Source organism: Microcebus murinus, chromosome 21, assembly GCF_040939455.1.
Source record: "Microcebus murinus isolate Inina chromosome 21, M.murinus_Inina_mat1.0, whole genome shotgun sequence".
NCBI lineage: Eukaryota > Metazoa > Chordata > Mammalia > Primates > Cheirogaleidae > Microcebus > Microcebus murinus.
Window position 1 is genome coordinate 23469672 of NC_134124.1, and position 22890 is coordinate 23492561.

Below are 22890 nucleotides of genomic sequence, written 5' to 3' on the forward strand. Positions count from 1 at the left end.
CTTGCTGTTAAAAATGGAAGTTTCACATATCAGCACAGACAGGACTGGAGCGTTTAAAACCTTTGGCAGACCGAAGGACAAATAAATTCTGAAAACTCAGATGCAAATAAAAATAGCTAAATAGGGTTTTGCATATCAACTGGCATCGCTGCATGAAAAGATAGTTCATGAGAGACAACGGCAACAGCCAGCAAATAAACATATGCTGGGACTTGTGCACGTACACTATGTTTTAGCTGTTTTTAAAAGTATTCATTCTCATCTGAAGAGACCAAGATTGGCTACACACTGTTTTCCACTTTGTCAAACCAAAAGAGAAAAAAAACAAAAAGGATAAATGTCATGAGTAATATCTCGAAAGCCACCAACAGCATAAAGTGCACACTTATTTTGCCTAAACTGTTTGAACTACCCCAGCCAAGGAAAGGTTTTAAGTACCCTACTGGGACAGATGCGAAGCGGCCACAATAGAAGCCACACTAATGCAACCCAGGTAACACAATCCTGTTTCAAAAACAGGGGCCGGGGCTAATTACAGCGCTGCTGAGTCAAGTTTCTTATGCCATCGCAACCCACAGAAACAGGTCAAAATCAAATGTTATTCAAACCACAGTCATATCAACCTTCCATATCAAAGTCACAGCTTAAAACCAGACGAAGAACTTAAAAGCTCAACCCATTCGCAAGCAAGGGAAAAAAAAGAAAAGTGTTTTCATTGCGAGTGGTAAGGTAAGGTTCTTGTCATCATCTGAACCAAAGGGAACTGTGTGGCTGTTTACAGTTCCAAAGTTTGGGGGGATATTTAGGCTGGTCCTTTCATCAGTACACTTTCTTCTTAATAGAAGAGTAAGAAAAACTTGCTTAAAATAACAAACGATATTTTGAAGAGATATGTTTAAATAAGATGAAGGTGAAATTTGGTTTTGGCCTTATTTATTTGAAGACTTTTATCTTCCATCGCAGAAGAAGCAATTATATGAACGGCATTATCTGCTTTCACAGACAAACACGCTATCCTGTGTCACAGGCAGCACACGTCACTAGACAGTAAATTTTCACGTCGCTTAACTTTGAGTCAAATATACTAACACTCTGATATAGAGCAAAAATATATATTTTAGTGAATAGAAGCAAGAAATATTTAATTAAAATAACTGCTTGAAATGTAACCTTTATAAAACCAACCGGCAATCAATATTGGGTTTAAGTCTGAAAAACATAGGTTAAAAATCAACAATCAGTCTGTTGACATAAGTAATGATGACGCAAAGGAGACACCTTGGGGGTTTTTTTTGTTAACTGAAAAATGATAAATCAAACCCCAAAAAGGTGAAGAACTGGAAAAACAGATAGGTGCTTTGTTATTGTTGTTGTCAAAAATCAGTAACACCAAAACCCAAGAAGGGACCTTTTTGCTCGGCCGTTGATTTCCTCAATGAGCTCGGGTAGTCCTATTGGCAAGACTTTTTTTTCCAGCTAGTGGAAGATGCTAGCTCTTTTCCTAGCTGACAATTGACAGTATCTATAAACCTTCCAGGCCATTTAACTCTCAACGAGTAATGCTATGTAACAAATGGTTTATCATACAAGTTTCCATACAATGAATTTCAATAATTAAAATGTAAAATGAATATTTGGAATGCGATTTTGCATAATGTGTGCACACACTGACTTGAAATTGCACCGAACAACTAAAACAGATTTATTGTTCTACAGTGATTTACTTGGTCATGTCAGATTAGTAATATGGATCTGTTTAAAAACACAATAATTAAGACAAGCAAGATAAATTAATCAACTTACAATACAGTACGAGCTGCAATCAAACCCGGGAAATAACAGTAGAAAATCTTGGTTCACAGATCTCTTTAAACTGCTTTTATGCATAAATAAAACCTTAAAATGTAGATGGATTACGTCCAACAGAACTACTGTAGCTAAAAGTGATAATGATTCAAACATTTTTCAAATAAAAGTTAAATATTTATAAGCACCCAACCACATTTCATAAATCACAAACTATTACTATTTTATTTCTGAAGCTTCCTGGCACAGCATGAGGATTGAGCCACAGAAAGTCAGGAAAGAGAAAAATATATATATATATATATTCCTTTAGGAGCATGAATCAGACACAAAACCAGAGCAATCCAAGAAACAGGCCTCCAAAAGAACATTCCATATGGCTTTCCCAGGAATCGCAATCGCTCGGCGCAGCTTAAGTCAGGACCAACAGGCAAATTTCGGCCACATGCATTCCTAACCCTCGCCCGTGAGCGACACAGGGCAGGTGTTTCATTATAATGAGGAATAAGAACCCAGTGAAAGAAGAGTGGTCCCTACCTGTCAATTATCACGGGATCTGAGGGAGTCTCATTTCGGTTGCCACAGCTTTTCTTGTCACAACAGCGGCTATGGAGCAAAAGCGAAAGGATTTAGTACAACCATTACAATGTAAAATCATCATTTAGGCAGACAGAAGGTTCAGATTGCTGGGTTGCAAATGCTAGAATTACCACAAAGCCATACCTGGCAATCAACGGATCCCTGGGACAGAAAATGCTATATGGGTCACCTATGGGTTAATGGCCAGGCTTAACCTCTCCCTGCTCAAAGAAGGAGGGAGGGAGAGGGGCCCTGCCAGAGCCAAGACTGAGAGCCCTAAGATGGGGTCTCCCCATCACTGCCCGAGGTGTTGGGAGAGTTCACTGCGAAGTGCATTATTATTACATCTACCCAATGAGAATATTCGAGGTTGTGGGTGGCTCAAACGTTCTTCCCTCAAGATCACACTAATTGTGTGGAACGCGTCAATAATGAGGTATGAGTGATTTCTCCCCCTCCAGTCATTTTGTATTAAATGGATTCCTTTTTCCTCTCCTTTCTCTTTTATGGGCAGAGTTTCCTTCAACCACAGCCTTTCCAAAAATCCTACAGCTGTGTCTGTTTGCTTTCGAACCATCTCCATGAGAATAAAGGTAAAACATAATAGTTAAGACAAGGAAGAGGCAAGATTAAAGAAAGTGGAGATTCACGTCCCTCTGGCTTTTATGGCCTGCTCTCCACCACTTAAGTTTCCTGGTAGCAATATGGACAGTGGATCCAATGGTTAGCACAGCCCTGAAAGCGGGCACTCTTTATTAGAGAAAGAATAGCAATGGGCAAGAAAAGCAACCACTACCAAAATCCCACTCCTTTTTAAATCTGACATGCTTCTAAAGAGTGAGACATTCACGTTTTTGAAAAGTACCTATGGTCAACAGAAAACTATCCATCTGAAACTTGTTTGCAAATAAAAACAAGGTCTACACCCAGGGACACCATAGAAAAGCATGTATTTGATCAGTCAAGAAGGTGGGGAGGTCAGTCAAGGGTTATATTTCACTATGTACAAGTAAAATATGCAGTTTTCTTTCTCACACACACACACACACACACACACACACACACGTGTATACCCACACACACTTGCAACTTACTGAATCATACAGCCTAAATTTAGGGAGCTGGTGGAGAGAACCAAACACTGAACTTCATTTTCAGGACCCAGAAATATACTCCTGCATAAGGAGTCTTTCGCCAAAATTCGAAAGTTTCTTTCCTTGCCATAACTGTATCTCTGAAGAGAGAAGAGAATCAGCTTCCAAACTGGGTGCTACTTCTATTTGTCTCTCACACCTTCTGAAGAGCAACAGCAACAACTGCATCTCCTTTGTCAAAGCTCCAGCTAATAATCACTCCATCCAAAATACAGCCTTTCACTTTCTGATTCAGAAAGAACTAGCTCCTCCATGCCTGAGTTCTGCTATACCATTACTTCGGGGATAGAAAGCCTTAGATATCAGCAGTTAAGAGACAGGTAAAGAAACAAGTAGCCGAAGCAGTGGGAAGTACAAGCAGTTAGAATGCATGCCCAAAAATAATTTAAAAATTAAACTCCATCATCCCTGAAGTGTGATCCCCTATACCTTACATTTCACAGGCTTGCTGGAGTAGCATGGCGGTTAAGAACACTGCTTCTGGAAGCTGACAGACCTGTCTATGTCACCTTGAGCAGGGTACCCCACCTCCTAGGACCTCAGTTTCCCCATTTGTAAAACAGGGCAATTGCAGCACCCACCTCTAAGTGCTTGGGGACAGGCTCCATGACTGGTGCTACTAAGGGCCCATGAAGGGCAGCATCATTCTCACCCCCTGTGCCTTCCTCCTCCAGTCCTCACCGCCTCCAAGTCTGAGCAAACCTGTCCTGTGCTTTGCAGAGGCAGCAGATCTCCAAAAGCACCCCATTGGCAGAGCCCAAGTCTCCTTTACCCAGGGAGGAAAACTGATGTGTGAGAAGGCCTACTTCTCCTTCATTTTCCTTTTCCAAACAGCAAGCAGGCAATGCAAGCTGCACCCTCACCACAGTCCAGCCTGGATGAAATGCCCTCCAGGGACTCTTCCAACTTGCTCACGGGCAATTAATTGTGCACCAAAACCTACATCTCAAGCCTATCTTATTCTCTCCTTCCCCTCTACCACCATCCTGATCCATGTCCTTGGACCCTGCAGTGGCCTCCCACCTGGTCTCACTCTGACCTCTGTGGCAGCCAGAGTCTGTGGGACTGTGTGGCTTCACTGCCCAGACTTCTTAATGGCTCCCACTGCTCTCAGCATCAATCCATGGTATAACACGACGCCAAACCACCTCCCAACCCCATGCTTTCCTACAATCTGCCAAGCTCCAGCCTCATTGGCCCATTTCATTCTCGGTGATGTGACCTACTCAATCTGACCTCAGGCCCAGGCCAGCCTCTGCGCCTGGCCTGCCCCTCCAGCCTCTGGGCCTGGCTAGCCTGTCTTCCAACCCTCCCCTAGTTAGCCAACCTCTGTTCTCCCCTTGGAGCTCAGCTTCTAGGCCCCTTCCTCAGAGAGGTTTGGCCCGACACCTGCCCTTAATCTAAATCAGGTTCCTCCTGGATTTGTGGGGTTTTTTTTTTTCCTTTTAGGGCACATAACACAATGCAAATGATATTGTTATGTATTTATTTGTGTATTTTTTGTTACTATCTTTCTTTCCCTCCCATTCTCCTCCCCCTCTAAACCCATAGGCTTTGCAGAGGAAGAAACTGTCAATTTCACTTACCTAATGAGTAGCATAAGGCCTGTGGTAGAATAGAACAGCTCAAACACTGACTGATTGAATAAACGAATGAATGAATGAATGACTTTATGAATGAATGTTATATACTGGCGGAGGGTGGAATACAATCCAAGAAAAGAGAAGGACAACAGATAAAAAAAAGTCGAGCTGACCCTCTGGGCAAGCATTGCAAATAGAAGCAAGGTGCACCTGCCCCCCTCCATACACCAAACCACCTGCCCCAAGCAAGTGCCACATGAAGCCTAAGATTTGTCTTTGGACTTAAGCATGGTCCTCATCTCCTTAAAATAAAAATTCCCGTGAGAGCAGCCAGATGAATGTAACCATGCCTCTATGCCGTGCCCCAAGAGACCCAGGGGCATGCAAAGAACAGATGTGTAGAAGGAAGGACGGAACAGGAAGAAAACAGGGAGAATGAGGAAAAGAAGAGAAAAAAGAATGAAGGGGCTGAAGGTCACTTAACACTTATAAGGAAAACTTTATGCAAAGTATGAAAAAATAGCCCAACAGGTTTCCTGTTTCTTGGATCACATCACTGCATCGTACAGTCATTATGTCCAAAATGGGACACTCAGGCTTCTGCCGTGCACCTCAGTGGCTACAAAATAGTGTCTACAATATGATCCCATTAAATATATATATGCACACACACGCACATACACATGTGTGTACATGTGTTCATATGTGTGTACACAATGGGTGTGTATGTATGTGTGTACATGTACACATACATATACATGCATTTACAGAATTCTGTGCAGCATTAAAAAGAACGAAGGTAGCATTTGATGCACTGTCATGGAAAAAGGTCCACCTTATATTGTGAGCTGAGAAAACCAAGTTGCAGAATAGTATGTATATGAAGGTCCTATTTCTGGGAGAAAAATGAAAGAGTGAAAGAGAGAGAGAAGAGAAAGAGGAAGGAAGGATTCAGAATGGCCTTCCCTGACCGCCCAGAGCACGCAAGCCCTCACCCTGCTTCATTTGTGTTCACAGTGCTCTCCACAGTATATGTTGTATTTATTTGTCTTCTTTTATGGTCTGTCTCTCTCACTTGAATATAAGCCCCACAAGGACAGAGTCACAGACTGTTTTGTTCACTCCTGTGTATCTCCAGCAACCCAGAACTAAGCCTGGCACACAGTAGGCCTTCAGGGAATATCTTCTGATCGAAGTAATAGGAACGTCAAAGAGCTAACTAACAGGGAGTGGGGAAGAATGGAGTATATGCATTTTATTTTCTTAATTCTGAAGTGTTCTGTTTTGAACTGCAATATTACTCTCCTATCAAAAAATTAAAAATCACCTCAAGTGGGGAAGGCGGGTCTTCCTTTAGACTGAGCCAACATCTAGGCCCCTGTGGCTTCCTAGAGCCAAGCAGAGCAAGGACCTGTCCTTCGACCCCACGAGTCTTTCCTGCCCATGTGAGCTCTCTCATTTTAAGCTGAACTGCCCCTAGTTCTTTTACTAAGCCCAGAAGAACCAAGAAGTGTGAGTGCCGATCTCTGCTGTACGTAAGACAGGCCTTAACCAAGAAGGACACGCTGTAAGGAGAACAAATTCACTAATGATTAAGGCAGAAGAGGGCCCATGCTGAAACAACTCAGTGCATAAAACAGATGCAAAAGCACTGAAAGGGAAAGCTACTGTGTTAATGAAAGAAATCACAATTGATAATTATGTCCTCATTACTGTGTGATTCAGGGACCTTCACCCACTCAAAACAATACTTTTTTATGCTCCGACTATGAGTGTCAGGCACTGGACCAGGCACGGACTTGGCATTTGCTCCCTAAAGCAGGCACCTCCTGGGGGGGCTTGGAGTTTCCTCATTTGCTTTGTCACCAGAGCAGGATTCTAAATGCAGGCAGGTGCCACTACTATTCATATCCCTTCTGAACCTGCAACCCAAGTGACAGGAGAACAATGCGGCCAGTCACAGGAGTGGGTACCCAACACCTGGTGTGGTACGTGCGCTGTGGGCTCTGAACAGCAGCCCTTTCCTCGGCAGGATCGTGTGTCTCCCAGACAATCTGCACACCAGAGAAAGGCAAGCTGACGAGTCTCCTCCTCAGCGGCCCAACACAGGTGGCAGATTTCTAGTGCTCTGACTCACAGCTTCCCAATCGGGCCAAGGAACGTCTAAATGTTTCTTAGTCGTAGGACCTGCAGATCCTCATCGGAGGGGCCTGGAACTTCTTCCTAGAAATAGAGGCTCTCTCAACTGGAGAAAAGCATCGTTTCAAACTCTGAGATTCACAATTTAAAAAAAAAAAAGAGGCCTTACCTATTTAACCAAAGCGGCTACAGAATGAGATGTATGAATTATCAGAATAGTCTGATTAATGGTTATAAGGATGACTAGTGTTTAAGAAGCTATTATACATTACAGACTCTTACATCTTCTATCTTCCTCCCACATCTTAAGGTAAATTTCCTGTCCTCATTGCACTAACTCGAGCACCTGAGCTCGCAGGGCCTTCCTCTTCTGCCTTAGCTGGGACCTGCCCCGTAAGTGACTTCTCCTGTTTTGCATTTGCAACTCCTCCCTCCCTAGTTAATTCTTTCCCTTAACTTACAAAGATTGTCAAGTTTTCCCATTCTTCTAAAAAAAACAAACAAACAAACAAAAAAAAAAACATTGTTCCTTCTTTTCTCTGAGTTTCTGCACTGCCCAACATCCTTCCTATCAGGGTCACCATCACTCTATGCCCCTTCACCCCCTAATTCTAGCATCCAGGACTCAGCACCTCCTCGAATCTCCTCCCAAAGTTCACTAGTGACCTGGTGCGTTCTCAGTCTGCACATTCATCTGCATCTCTCTAGCACTTACAAGAAGGATGACTCCCTGTCTTTGAAACACCTTCCTTCTGTTTCTATGCGCTGTATGCTCAAGATTCTTTTTCCTGATTCTCTAACAGGCCCTCCCTCCTTGCTCAATGTGATGACTCCCCAGGAATGCATCTATGGTCTCCCCTCTTTGTATTCTCCCACCCTTGCCAATCCCATCTAAGCCCACCACTTCCACTCTCACTCTAGAGAAAAGACCTCTGCAGTTGGCTCTCTTTGGCCACAACTCTCTTCCCAGCTCCAGGCCTCAGGTCTACCCACCTGCAGACCTCCCCACAGAGAATCCAACACTGCACTGCCAACAAAAGTGCCCAAACACTTCTTCATGCACCTTCTAAAACCCCTCTCCTGTCTCACCCCTCTCTACTCCCGCTGCTTCTACCCAGCTCCAAGTAAATCTACCCTTCCCTGAACAGGCAAAGCCCTTTGCCTCAACCTCTCATCACACTGGGCCCTTTCTAGAGTGCAATCCAGCTGTCTGTCAACAGGTCTCATCTCCCAGGCTAAGCCACAAGCTCTCCTATTGGAGTTTTTTCTGGCTTTGCATTCCATGGTGCTTTGCACATAGTAGGTGCTAAAAGAATGAATGAAAGCACTTTTAAACACCACAACCAGAATGGACAAAGTACATTAACATTGTACAGACACTTCACTTCCTCTCAGTGTTCTCTTACCATCGCTGCTGAGCAACTATGTGCCAGGTACTTTGCCAGACACTGTGACTATTGCTGCTACCAATTCTCTCAATACTAATACTACTACTATTAATAATAACAATGGGCATTCAGTACTTATCATGTGTCAGGCAGGCACTGTGATAAGCATTTATGGGGGTTATAGTATTTAATGTTAACCACCACCCTGTAAGTAATATTATCCCCCTCATTTCACAAATGGGACAACAGAGGCACAGAGGAAAAACCGAGTAATTTCCCTGCCTGCAAGGAGCAATAAGTCCCGAAAAGGAAGACAGACTGTGGGCACACAGTTCCAAGCGTGCATAGGGCTATGAAGGAACAACACAGCGTACCATGGCTCCCCCTTTCCATGGGTTCATTTTCCACAATTTCAGTTACCCATGGTACAGCTCATTAAGATATTCTGAGAGAGAGACCATATCCACATAACTTTCATTACAATATATTTTATTTTATTTATATATTTTATTTTATTACAATATACAATATAATTGTTCTATTTTACTATCAGTTATTGTTATTCATCTCATACTGTGCCTAATTTATAAATCAAACCTTATCGGTATGTATGTATAGAAAAAAACCATAGGATCTGCAGGGTTCAGTATGATCCAGTCCACAGTTTCAGGCATCCACTGGGGGTCTTGGAACATGTCTCCCATGGAACTGGGGACTACTGTATACAGGACTGCATAACAATGAGACTTGGCTCAGGCCAAGAGCCAGGGATGCCTCCCTGAAGAAAGGATGAAATCGGAATAAGCCAGTAGAGGAGGAAGAACAGGCATATCAAGGGACCAGGCAGCTCTGAGAATTCATGGCCCTACAAGAAAGCATGCGCTGAGAAGGAAAGAAGAGTGCTTTCCTAAACAGAGCACTGGGAACCAGTTCGCCTACCAAGCATAGTTCCTATTTTCCATCCACATTTAAACAAGGCATGTCAGGATTTCCTTACAGTCAGATCCCCTATGGAAGCGTGCTTTCAAAAATCATTTATGGGGCCATATCATTTTAAGAGCTTAACCACTAGGTATCAGCAAAATGTAATGACAAGATTGGTGTGACAGATTCCAGTTTACCAAAAAGGTAGAAACTCAGAATTCCACAGAAAGAACTCCACATCATCAAGGCCAACAGATTTTGTCTCTGAGCGGTAATAATTATTATCCAATAGTGGCTAGTCCTTTATCCAGCCCCATGCAATGGGGTCACCTTCTCAACAGAACACAATAGATTTTTTAAAATTTGAAACCACCTGAGACACAACTCTCTGGTGTTTTTCTTTTTCTTTTTTTTTGTTCCTTTGCCTGCAACAAAACAGAATCATACCAAGCCGTGTCTCATCAATCTAAATTCTCTGTGTCTCCTTCTCCATAGCCAACACACTATAAATATACAGCTTTCGTGACATCAACACAAAGTTTTATTGTGCCGTTAGCTTTGATAAAAAGCACTGCAGAAAGTTGTTTAGAAATTAAATATCTAAAACAAGCTATTTTAAAATCCAGGACCCTCACTATTTCATGTCTGCAATGAAGAAATTTCATCTTGGGGAGAGCAAGCTGTCTTTCACACCATATGGCTAATGGTGGTGCATAGCAATTAGCCAGCCTGATTAATGGTGAACAGACTCTAATTTTATGCTTATAATTGAGCCTGCATTTGCACCCCTGGTGCAAATTCAGCACATCCCAACTTCCACTTACAACAGGCAAGAAATCAAGAGAAATAGGATGGTGTGGAAAGTGAGAATTTTTTTCCTAAAGCCCCCTAAAGAGCATCAGATTTGCAATTTAAAAGACTGTTAGCCACACAATAGATGACAGGTTTGTGTAATAGGGTCATGGCGGCCTGGGTAAACAAACAGTACCCCTTACACATCTATAGGCAGGCAGGAAAACCATAATCTGTAACATTAGCAGGATGACATTTTGAATATGGCTTTTCTCTCTTAGCCAAGCAGTACAAACATCATCATTTGCCTTCAGTGGCTTGAGAATTTTATTTTTGCTATTTTTATGTTTCTGAAAAACAGAAAGAACATCAGCAGTAAAGCACACCAACCAGCATAATAAAGTACTTTGGACCAATGAATTTTAAAAACAAGAAAAATATAAACTGCATTAATAGAGGGTAGGCCTGTGTGTGAAAGGCATAATATATCTTCAAGTATTTCAAGAATAGAATTATTTCTAGCATAGTCCAAACATGTGCAAATATGAGATGCAAATCTATGATATATAGATATTATTTGGCCTATTGGTTGAGATCCATCTCCCTGTCTGTTTCCCATTTTGCTAGAATCACATATAGTAGAACATGGAAAATTCATTCTAATGACATGCTAATTGCGAGAAGCTAAAATAGAGATATAGTCTAAAAAACAGTAAGATGAAGGCGGTCACGTTTTAATGCTTTTCAAAATAAGTTCTCCTTATTTAATTCTGAAAGGTGCAACTCACCTTTACTGCACAACTGTTATACACAACATCACGCTCACTTTTTGCCTAGTAATATAAGAAATCCATGACCATACTTTGGGGTTCTGCTACTGCTTTGGGATTAGAGAAAAACAACTGGCTTTTATAATAATTAACAAGTTTTACAAATCACTGAAGTGAAAACTTGTGAAACTCCTGTATATTTTAGAATAATATATTAGAAGTATGTTTTTTTTTCCAAGAAGGAAAAAATGAAAATGTTATATACATACATAATTGTAGACATAGAAGAAGTTAGTATTTGGGATTTCACTCGAAAGCACATCAAGCCTTTTTTTTTTAATTTTATTTCCACCTGTAGAGTTTAAAGGCTTGCTTTCCCCACAAGTCTGTGAACACCAAATAAAGCCCACCCATGCCACGGCAGCAACTGAAGCCCCAAATGAACTGGTCAGCAGCAGTCAGCAGCCAAGCCAGCTTTGTGCCAGGAAAAGCCTGCATGGCTAACAAAGCAATTAGTAGCCTTTCTCTGATGCACAGTGGCATCTTCTTGCTTTATCCAATTACTCAGAATACGTTGGGAGCAAAGTGCTGGTGTTATTTTATGAAGAATAAGAACATAAGTTAAAAGGCTATCCCCTGGTCTATTTTCTTTCCCATTTGTGGAGGCCAGGCTGAGGCCATGAAAGTGAATTTGGTCTATGTGCCTATTTCCAAATGTAGCTTAGGTCTGATTACAGGTAGAAATAAAGACAGTCATTTGTGGGTAACATGAATTTTATACCTTTTAGGGACTCCTTTTTACCATCCTTCCAAAAGCTCACTACCTATGAGATATATTAACTACATTGTCAAAGCTATCTACAGGGTAATTAAGAGATCAAAGACAAGGGGAAAAAAAAAAAACAAAAAAAAAAACCAAAAGCAACTCATACGCAATTTAAGGAGAAATGATGCCTAGGCACATACAGATGGTCACATTTTTAAGTGGGAGAATGAAAAAGGGGAACTATAACTTTCGAGTCTTACCCAAACAGACGCCTCTGCTGACATCAATAGAATTCTTACTCATTTTACTGGCAATGCAGTTGAGTGCATAGATTAACACTAAAATGGTTATATTTATTTTATTCCACTGTGAGTGAGAAGGACAAGGTACTGCTTTGTGCCCATTCACAGGGTGATATCAAAATGGAAATGTATGTCTTTCAGGATGAAATCTAATAAATAATTGAGAACTATTGTGATGCCTGACACTTTCCCAACAAATACGTCTAACAGTTTTGTACAGATTATTGAATAGAAGCAAAATAAATGTGTACCCTAAAACAGGCGTAAGTTCACCTTGGTTTGAAATACAAATTCATCTTCAGATTCATCTTCTCTTTGTTAATTAAACGGACAGACTCAAGTGTTTCTTACCTGCACATGATCTCATGTGTGAGCAAGACTCGGCACATTTCTGGGTTCTTGTCTTGGCCTTCATACACTATGGCCTGAAAGCAAAGGCATGGTTTTAGCTAAGAGTGGAACCAAGCAGAGAAAACAAACTCTCACAAGGGAGTTCTTGACCACTTCACCACTACTGAGGACCAATTAGCGTTCAGGAGCCACAGGCCTCCTGGGCTGATTGTTTCAGGATCAACCCAAATGCAGTGGAACGGGCCATGTTCCTCCCAGCCCTGTCAATCCCTTATCATCATGCACACCTCTGGACCAGCGTGTGGCATGGGCTTCTGTCGTCAAGACAACCACTATCCTCCTTTTAATACAGAATAAAAATAAATCTAATCAACAGGAGGCAAACCCCAGAAAGCTTAGCAGATTGAGATGCTATTTATTTAAAATATAGAAAAGCCTACGGATTTGATTTTGAAATGCTACAGATTTGCCTTCCCACCTGACTACTTCCAGGCCCCAAATTTAGTGTTCTAGTGGTGAGGAGTAGAAAACAAGTGTGGGGGAAGCTCATGAGTCTATTCACTAACTGTGTCATCTTTGAAATGATTCATCAATCAGGGAAAATCCCTCTTTCCATCAATAGGCTGAAAACACGTGCTCTCCCTCAGTGTACACCCACCCAAACAGGAATACTTGTGGGCATATGCTGAAGGGGGGGTTGGGGAGGAGGCTTAAGCCATAGAGTTATCTCCCTAAACTAAGAATTACATCTGACTCAAATCTGGAGTACCAAACCACCTCACCAGCCAAAACGTTTTTGTCTTTTTTTTTTCTTTTTGTAATACGTATATAAATGCTTTGCTTAAGGACACCAAGAAGGTTCCTGGGACCTCAGCTTTCTCATGTATCTATATGTTAATACCTGGGCCAAAGAAAAACATACAGCTATTAGCAGAGCAGTGCTCTGAACTGGGATACATTTAACTAATTTAACACTGTATCACTGCATAATGCTAATATCACACAGCTTCAAATTGTTAATAAAATTACTTTCACACATTCATATAACCCTCGATTTCTTGGTGACAAAACTACTTAAATTAACCAGAGACTATTCTTATGTAGTACTTAGAGATGTTGCAGTGACTAACTTGTACTTAGCTCTAATATGCTTTATTTTTGAACCTGAGACTTTCAGAACCTGTAAATGATGAGTACAGCTTAAGATCAAGTGCATATAGATCCTCAGAGCAGACTGCGGTTATGATATCTGACCACATTACAAAATAAACATTGCAACAAATTAAAAAAAGAGGAAAGGTACTTGCATGAGGAGAATACATTTCTCTACCACTGGCCCATCAAAACCATTTTTTATAGCTATCCTATCATAACCCTGTATCTTTTAAAAGTTTTTTGACATAATTGTACACTTACAAAAAAATTATAAGAATATACAAAGAATTCCAAGGATGTTCTTTACCTATATTTTACCAGACTGCCCAAATATTTGCATTTTTAAATTCTTTTCTGAGGTTTTTTTTTTGCCTGAATCATTTATTAGTAAATTGCAGGCATGCCCTAAATACTTCAGCATGTATTTCCTTAAAACAAGAAATTCTCTTACATAACTCAGTAAAATTCCCTAATCAGAAAATTAGCATTGATATAATATAATAATCTAATACACAGATGCTAGTGAGATTCACCAATTACCCAATAATGTCCTTTATAGCAAAAGAAAATCCAATACTGCATTCAGTGGTCATGTCTCCTTTCATATAGAACATTCCTGAGTCTTTTGTATTTCATGACACTGATATTTTTGAAGAATACAGGCCAGTTATTTCATGGCACATCCCTCAATTTGGGTTTGTCTGAGCTTCCTCAGGCTAAGATTAAAGTTATATACTTCAGGGCATGAATACCACCAAGGTGATGCTGAGTTTTTCCCAGTATATCAAATCCTGTTATCGACAATTTCCAGTTCCACTACTGACAACGTAAATTCTGACCATTTCACTACGGTAGTGCTTGCCATCTACCAGAAATTATCATCCAGGTTTTCCCACTGTAAAGTTATTACTTTACCCTGTGTAATTATAACTCTCTCCTGGGGAGATAAACTATATCTTTGGTGCCCAACTTCTGGGCCAAGGACCAGTATCAGTCTCTGGCCTGTTAGAAACTGGGCCGCGCACAGCAGCAGGTGAGTGGTGGGCTCGCAAAAGAAGCTTCATCTGTATTTACAGCCATTCCCCACAGCTCAGCTCCACCTCCCATCGGAACAGCGGTGGTATTAGATTTTCACAGGAGCACAAAACCTACTGAAAACTGCACATGCAAGCCATCTAGGTTTCATGCTTGAATCATCCCTAAGCCATACCCCTCCTCCCCCAATCCCAGTCCATGGAAAAATTGTCTTCCATGAAACTGGTCCCTGGTGCCAAAAATGTTGGGGATTGCAGATCTACATTATGTTAATATCCTGTTAGCCTCAAATTTTTATCCGCTAGTTTTAGCATGCATAGATGGCTTTTTTCCTATATTCTCAAAAGACCTTTTCAAATTCCTAAAAAGTTCCTTTACTCAAGAAAATGCATCAACTGAAAATGTTTTGAAAACCAAAAATCATATCTGCCTGCTCTATTTCCTGCAATCACTGCTGAAAAAAAAAAAACCTACAGTAAATTACTGATTAGATCTCATACACGGTGCTAAAAAATTCTAATGACGCATTTCTGCTAAATCTTATTATCACTAAATTGTTTGTATGTTCTCTTAATACTCTTGATAACCTCTGTTTCAACTTTAGTATTTGTTATGCTAAACTAAAACAAGTAACTTGGTAAATAAATTCACAGATATTAATGGGATTTCCCCTACCCTAAAAAAAAAAAAAAGTTTGGCTTTTTGGGGAGATGGGGGATTATCAGTTACATCAGAAGTTCTCATTTTGATTCTTTCTAGATGATATGAATATTATTTTTACTGAGACTACTGGTTCCATTGAAACTAGTGGACCCCTTGTGATGTTCAGGGAAAGATACGCTCATGACTCCCCCAAAGAGTACATGACGTAGATGTCCAGAATTCCTGTGTTATTCCTTTGGTGACTGCACATGCCTTGTTTAAGGACCAGAGCCTCTATAATATATCTCTTTACCAAATACCAAATCGCCACTTCGCTTCTGGTAGCAGAGTCAAAACACAGAATCTTTCTCCAAATCAAGCATAGAAAAATGAAACCATCAGTTTGGATTTGCTCAGAAATAGCTAGGATCTCTGGGGAGGGTGAAAGCATGGAGTTTCTGCTCTTCTTCTCCTCCAGGCCTCCAAAGAACAATGTTTTTCAGCACATAAAAGCAGAGAAAGAAATGTTGCTTCTGTAACTTGTGAAATAAAAGCAAGTAAAACTCCACTGTGGAGTAGGGCAAAAATTCTGTAATTAGAGTTAAACTAGAACCTCTGTGTAATGGGGTTAGCTCTAGAGTGGAATTCAGTCAAAGGCAGATCTACCTGTAGCCTCACAGAAACAGTTTGTGTGTGTGTGTGTGTGTGTGTGTGTGTGTGTGTGTGTGTGTGTGTGTTTTACTGAAAAAGCAGCTTGTTAAAACACACACACACACACACACACATCATCATCATCATTATACAGAAGGTAAGGGTCCAGAAATCAACATTCTGATGAGACCCAGTATAAGAAGATATGATAAATTTATTTTGGTCACTGTCTCTGATGCAGACGAACAACAATAAGATTATTTTTTAAAAATGCCACCGAGTTCTCCCTCCAGCTAATAGCTTCCCATCGAATCTCTACCATCTACGTTTAGCTCACACAGCAAGACTGGTTCACAGTTCAGCAAACCCAGACTTTAAGCCCAAAAGGATATGGATCCTCTAATACCAACTTAGGGTGGAGTTCCTGCCTCTCCTCCTAATTTAAATATGTGCCTCTGTGGGGTATAAGAGAAGCCGGTTGAGGTTGGATCAGCTGGGAGATCACACAAGCATATAAACAGCACTGACTATTTTAAGTGAAACCATTTTAATAGACAGCTGGTTTAGGGCCCAGACAATGGAGCACCAAGAAGAAGGCTTATTTTCATCCTCCATAGTAAATCATGCGTCTGCTCACTGTGAGAGGAAGGTTGTCTGCTGTGAGAGGGACAAAGACAACTGTGGTTTAAATAAATCAATGTGTTTATCAGAAGTAAGGTTGGGAGGCCTGCTACATAGATGGACAGGAGGAGGAGAGAAGCGTATACAATATATCATTTGAATAAATCAATTGATAGCGAATCAAGTTGAGATTTGTAACCTAAAAAACAAAACAAAAAAAAAAATGCAATATCAAGGAGAAAATGAAGTTTAAATTAATCTTGCCAATGGCAAATAAATTTCTTAAGGTGGCAGGAATGCTTGTACAAGAAGAAAAGTTAAATAATAAACAGCATTAACTTCGTCTCAACTTTAAAAACCTGGTCAAATTGATAAACACGTTGTCAAAACTGGACATAGTTTGAGCAGATTTATTTATTTTTATATACTAGCCTCCCTTCCCTACTGTTGTACTCTAATAAGCAGACAGAAAGTATTGCATATTATTTTTAAAAACTCTCTTCACTTTTCACTTGAGAGTTTTTCCAGAATAATTTCTTATAGTTAACTAAAGAAGTAGAAAACACAGAGATTGTCAAAACTTTCACATTCTAATACAACAACAGTGCTGGAAATTTTACTGTTAGTGGATAAAAATGCCATCATTTCAAACACTCAATTACAAATTAACCTGTAACATCTTTGAAAATAAATAAGTCAATTAATATATAAAACCTGTCTCAATTGCTGCTGTTTTAGAAGGCATCTTGTGAAGTATGGTTCATTCTTGCTTTTCTAAAATATCACTGAGTCTTAAAAAGTTAATTGAAACTTACTATGGATAAAGACCACACAGTAAAACAAAAAATACACAGTGAACACATACCAGGATCACACTTCAATAGGATGCCAACGGAAATACAGAGAATTGAGCATGGTTATTCTGTGTTTACTTTTCTAGTAGTTTTAACTATTTGTGTTCCATATCAAAATAAAAGGAGTGAGAAAAATACTTTTGACTTTGGTGCAGCAAAATCTGAAGGGTTTGAAGAACAAAACATTTTCATTAGGAGTCTTTCTGGGTTTACAACCAAAGAAAAGGAAACAACAGAAGAAGAAGAGATGAGGAGGAGGAAGAAGAAGAGAAGAAAGAGAAAGAAAGAGGAAGGAAGAAAGGGAGGGAGGAAAGGAAGAAAGTAAAAAAGATCTATAACTAGCAAAAACTCCTAATTTTCTTTTAAATCAAAACAGTAACCTTGAAAATATGTGACTCCTTTTCCACCTACAAAATAAAAGGTGAAACCTAATTTGTTACCTTAGAGACTAAGTTGATGAATGTACAAAGTACCTCCTTCGACCAAAAGTGAAATGTCCTCTGAATGCAAACTGTCAACAAGCCTTTGGTAGCAAATCACCAAGAACTAAACTAATCAAAAAGCAACATGAACACCCGCAATATCGACACGCTGTAATAATAATCATTACATTCAACCACCAACTTCTACTGGTTGTTATTTAAAAAAAAAAAGAAAGAAAGAAAAAGGTGCTAGCTAATGTGGTCCTAGAAATTTCCAGTAGGTGAAGGAGTGCTAGTTAAAAATTAAACCATGCCAAAGAAAACACTACAAATCTGACATTTCATAAACAATTGTGTCAAACAGCAATCCAACATTAATAGTGGGATAAAATTTAAAAAATTATTTTGCTTCAATTAGCAGCCTGGCTACTGGTGAACAAATTGCAAAGATGTAATTTCAGCTCAGCAGCCAAGCAGGCCTGTGTTCAGAAGTGAACTAGGAAAAGTTGCAAAGGAATGATATCATATTCAGTATGCTGTTCAGTTACATCACAGTTCTTAATAAAAAGAGAACATGTACAAAAAGTAATTAGCTTTAGAATGCATCTTCTATGTCTCAAAGAACTAAAACCCCTTATATTATTCAAATGCCAGGGGGGAAAAAAAAAACTAAGTCGTTCTAACAATCCCATGTTATATTTTTTCCTAGCAGTAATAAAAGATATTTCACTCATATGGTAACTACGTATCTCTATTAGTAGATAAAATTGGCTTTGTCAACTTAATGGAGCAATAATAATAATAAAATAATAAAAGCAGCTAATTTATTAAGCACTTAATATGTGCCAGTCACTGTTCTAAGCCCTTTACACATGTATGAATTCATTTAATTCTCACAACAGAGCTTCGAAGTAGGCGCTGCCATTATTTCCATTAGTTTGATTCCAAACACTTATATATTTTAATTACCCACTAAGACCAAATCATTCTTGCTCAACAACTATGTAAACAATTCACCAATGCCCAAATACGCCTTCATTCCTCTCAGCAATATAAGTAAAGAAGGAAAAAACAGACTATCTGTATAGCCATACAAGTTCAATAAAAGCATCTCTACTAATATGTTCGTTTTTAATGCTGTTCAAACATTCACATGGAAACAGCTCTAGCGTAAATATCCCCGAACAAATGGCTGTATATTATCCAGGAGGGAGCAGTTGGACCGCCAGACTGGGGAAGTACTAGGCCATCTGGCTCCGGCAATCTCTCCAAAACCATCAGCTTTGTTTTCACCCCCAGACTCCAAACAACACATTTTCCACTGTGATGAGTTTACATTTTCCCAAACACAGGTCCTGATCATGCATAAAAATTCCAAACTTCTTCATTCCTCTATGTGCAAGGAAATTTAAATCACCTGCATTTTTGACATGCTACCAAAGGAGAAAGAAAGCTGCTGAAATATGGCCTCTGTCTGTAAACTTGCTCTGTCCTTTTTTTGTTTGTTTATTCTCCCAAATATACGAAGGAACCTCTCTGCTGGCCTAGTGAATTCCTTGGGAACTTATTGATAGACTAAAAATGTGTTTATCTACCAATGAAGAACCATGAACTGGAAGGGTTGTTAATCAAATCTATGTAGCCATGGCAGGATACAATGAAACAATCAATAGGAAAAAAAAATGCACTTGCATCAATAACTTAAAGTACCGGGAACATCAAAACAAATATATAAAGAATTCTGGCTGAGAAGAGAAAGCTGACAGCATTTCTGATTATTGTACCTTGGACCCCGCAATGTGCTGAGACTACCCCTTTTTTAAGGTCCCCTCACCACATCGCCTACCTTCAAATCTATACATACAAGGATTATGTGACTACTATTTTCTCCTTTTCAAAAAAGCTTTCGTTTGGGGGGCAGGGAGTATTTGTTTTGATAACTTTATAATATTTGGTATCCTTTCTTTGAATTATGAAATATCACTCTTTTAAAGCAAGATGGTAGGAGGGAAGATGAGCTAAGTTTTTTAAAAAGCTATTTAAAGATAAATAATTCACTGAAGCAATCAGAGAATGTAATCATATTTCAAATACTATATGCAAATCTGAAATGAAGCCCATTAAACCTCAGACCTCCCCCACTGGGTTCATTTGAGCTTCTGCAGTAGATATTGTTTCTGGATACAACAGCCATAAACTTCTGGATCCTACAGGGCTTTTTGCATGCTCACTAATGGAATACCAAAAACAGCAATGACACGAAAACAAACTATTTTTAGTCCAGCTAAACTTGGTTTTGAACAACCCTTCCCAAAAGCAAGCCTCTTATTTTCTAGTTAGTGGATGAATTTTTAAAATATTATATCCTATGTGTTTTACAAGGGAGGCATAGAAAAAAGGAGCCTCAGATTCTTACAGATTCATTTCTAATGAAGCTTCATCTTTCCTGATAGAGTCCAAAAATTAAGAGCCATTACCCAAAATAGTCTAATGAGACACTTTGAAAAGGTGTGAAATACTGTGTCATACCAATACATCTTGGTTGATTGAGTACATTTCTGTTTGATCTCAATGCTGCTAATTCCACCCAAGATCAGGAACAGTCTATGAAAATGTAGAATGCACAGCTAACTTTGGATTTTGCTTGCCCAAGATTCCTTTTGAGTTTTAACCTCACTTGCGAATCAAGGATATGACATCACACACATAAAGCTGCATCTCTTATATGAAAAATGCTATGATAAATAAGCAGCTAAGAGAAGACACTTGAACAGTGGCTAGGTATTCCTTCCACAACTGACGATGTCGTTAAGACTCATCACATCACCAAAAGTATTCCATTCTGTAGTCTAAATAAATATAAAAATGCAGAGTCTGTCAGGAAGAATTTCACAGGGGGAAAAAAAATGTAACCATTTAATTAGTCGGTTTATGTCAAGCCTGACTTCTGATTGAAGAGGCCACTGCATGCTTAACTAAAATGAAATTTAAGTTATGAAAATAAAATTTAAGAAATTTAAAATCACACTTGGTATTTAATTATCACAGAAAAATTTCAAGCTAGATGAGGATCCACTATTTTATTCGTTAAGGCTGAATATAAAATTATTATTTGTTCATGACACAGCTAGAGGAAGTTAGGCTTCTTCACACTGATCTATCTGCTTTTTGGAGACTATTGTATTAACTGTGTACATAAGAAGCTAACCTACTTCCAAAACTCTTACAGCACGTAATCAAAGAACAAGCAATTGGATAATGAGCAGGGATTGCCTTTCAAAGTGAAAGCTAAAGAGAGGTGGTTATTTAAACAATTATTATGAAAGCAAACAGGTATGTCTTGAAATATCCCTTTTTCTTGATATTTTTAGACCTAGATAATTATTAAGCCTTTTCTCAGGTCACTCCCCACCAAAATATATGATTGCATACATTTATAACTTTAAGTTTTAGTGAGATGTCATATTACAGCAAGTGCTTTCTCATACCTGCTATTATTAAAAATGAACTATATCTTGTTCTTGTTTCTCTCTCTCTCTTTTCTGTCTCTCAGCTGACAGAATTAATGATGATACCAAGCGGTTAAAGAACGCCTTAAGCTGCAGTTTTTCTTAAGCTCTATGACCTTGTTAGTAAAATGATATTTGATCTGTTGCTTTATAAAAACAAAAAGATTATTCTTCCACCATTTTAATATGAGTGTGTAAAGTCAGTTCATTTTATGAGGAGAAAAATCAATTCTTGGAGGCACTATTTGTTTAGAGAGACCTAAATTAAAGTTTTGAGGAGATTTAAATCAGACAGAAGTTAATCACTTCAAAACACATGTCTTAATTTTGTGCGCCTTACAATCGTTTATTTCATAGCGTTGCCTATAATTTAATATTTACGTGGTCAATGTGCACACAGACAGGGCTTAGATACTGATTTGTGTGTGTGTGCTTTTTATCTTTTAAAAAGTAAATCCTAATAAATACATATGGAATATGTATTAGACTTCATACCTCCCCCCTCTGCCTCCCATCTTTTTTTCCTCTGATGAGAATGGCAGGAAAGGATATCCAGGGTATCAAAGACAATTCTTGAAAACAAAACTCCACTTAAGACATTTTGTTTTGATATCGTCAAAGAAAAAAAGTTACTGAAATCCGGCTTTTATGCTTCTACTTGGTAGGGAAAAATATTAACAAAATACAGTGTCCAAATGGAAGGGGGTTATTCTATATAATAATTAAATCCATTAAAGAAAATAAAATCAAGACTAAAGTTGTAAATGGGGATTTATGCTGAGCAAACAACCAAGAAAACAGATCTTCAAGAATGCCAAATATTTTAGGCAAATAACATGAAATAGATTTCAATAGATATTTACTTATTATTTTAAAAAATATATTTCATACTCTCCTGTTTTCTACTTGGATCACAACTGAATATGAAAGTAATAATCAAAATTAGCTGTTATTAAGTTGGTTCTTGGTTGAATTTAAAACCCCCAACTGTTTATTTATGTGCAATTTGTACAACATATTTAAGCCATGGCATAGCTAAAAACCATTTTTAAATATGCATGTATATCCTAATTTGAAACTTTCTAAGCCAGTATTTATGAAAGAAGATCACTTCCCCCTTATTTGAAAGGAAACATTCTAAAATCAAAACCAAGTAAATACATTTCAATCTTCTTACTAAATTGCTCACTGTGTACACAATGGATAACTTTTTTTCTTTGTTCTGATTTCTTTACCCCACCCAATAAAGCTGTCTTCTTTTTTCTGCTACTGAAGTCCTCCAACTACCTAACTAGTATACTTAATTCTGAAACTAAACTTTTCTTAAAATTAAGAAGAAGAAGAAGGAGAAAGCTCCTGTGTCTCATTAAAACGTCAGGCCTCTTTTCTGACTCGGCTCATAATTGTATCTTTTAAACCATAACTCAACCCTAATGTATACTGCTTG

At 39.0% G+C, this 22890-nt stretch overlaps 1 protein-coding gene across 3 annotated transcripts in view; it reads right to left on the reverse strand.

Moving 5' to 3' along the window:
- Positions 1-22890, reverse strand: part of EBF1 (EBF transcription factor 1) — a 390172-nt gene that overhangs the window by 361941 nt on the left and 5341 nt on the right. For all 3 annotated transcript variants that reach the window (XM_020283666.2, XM_020283664.2, XM_020283663.2), the window contains exons 5-6: positions 12555-12628; positions 2344-2412 (exon numbers count right to left, since the gene is read on the reverse strand). In XM_020283666.2, coding sequence (XP_020139255.1) covers positions 2344-2412; positions 12555-12628 — 143 coding nt within the window. The remainder of the gene's footprint in view (positions 1-2343; positions 2413-12554; positions 12629-22890) is intronic.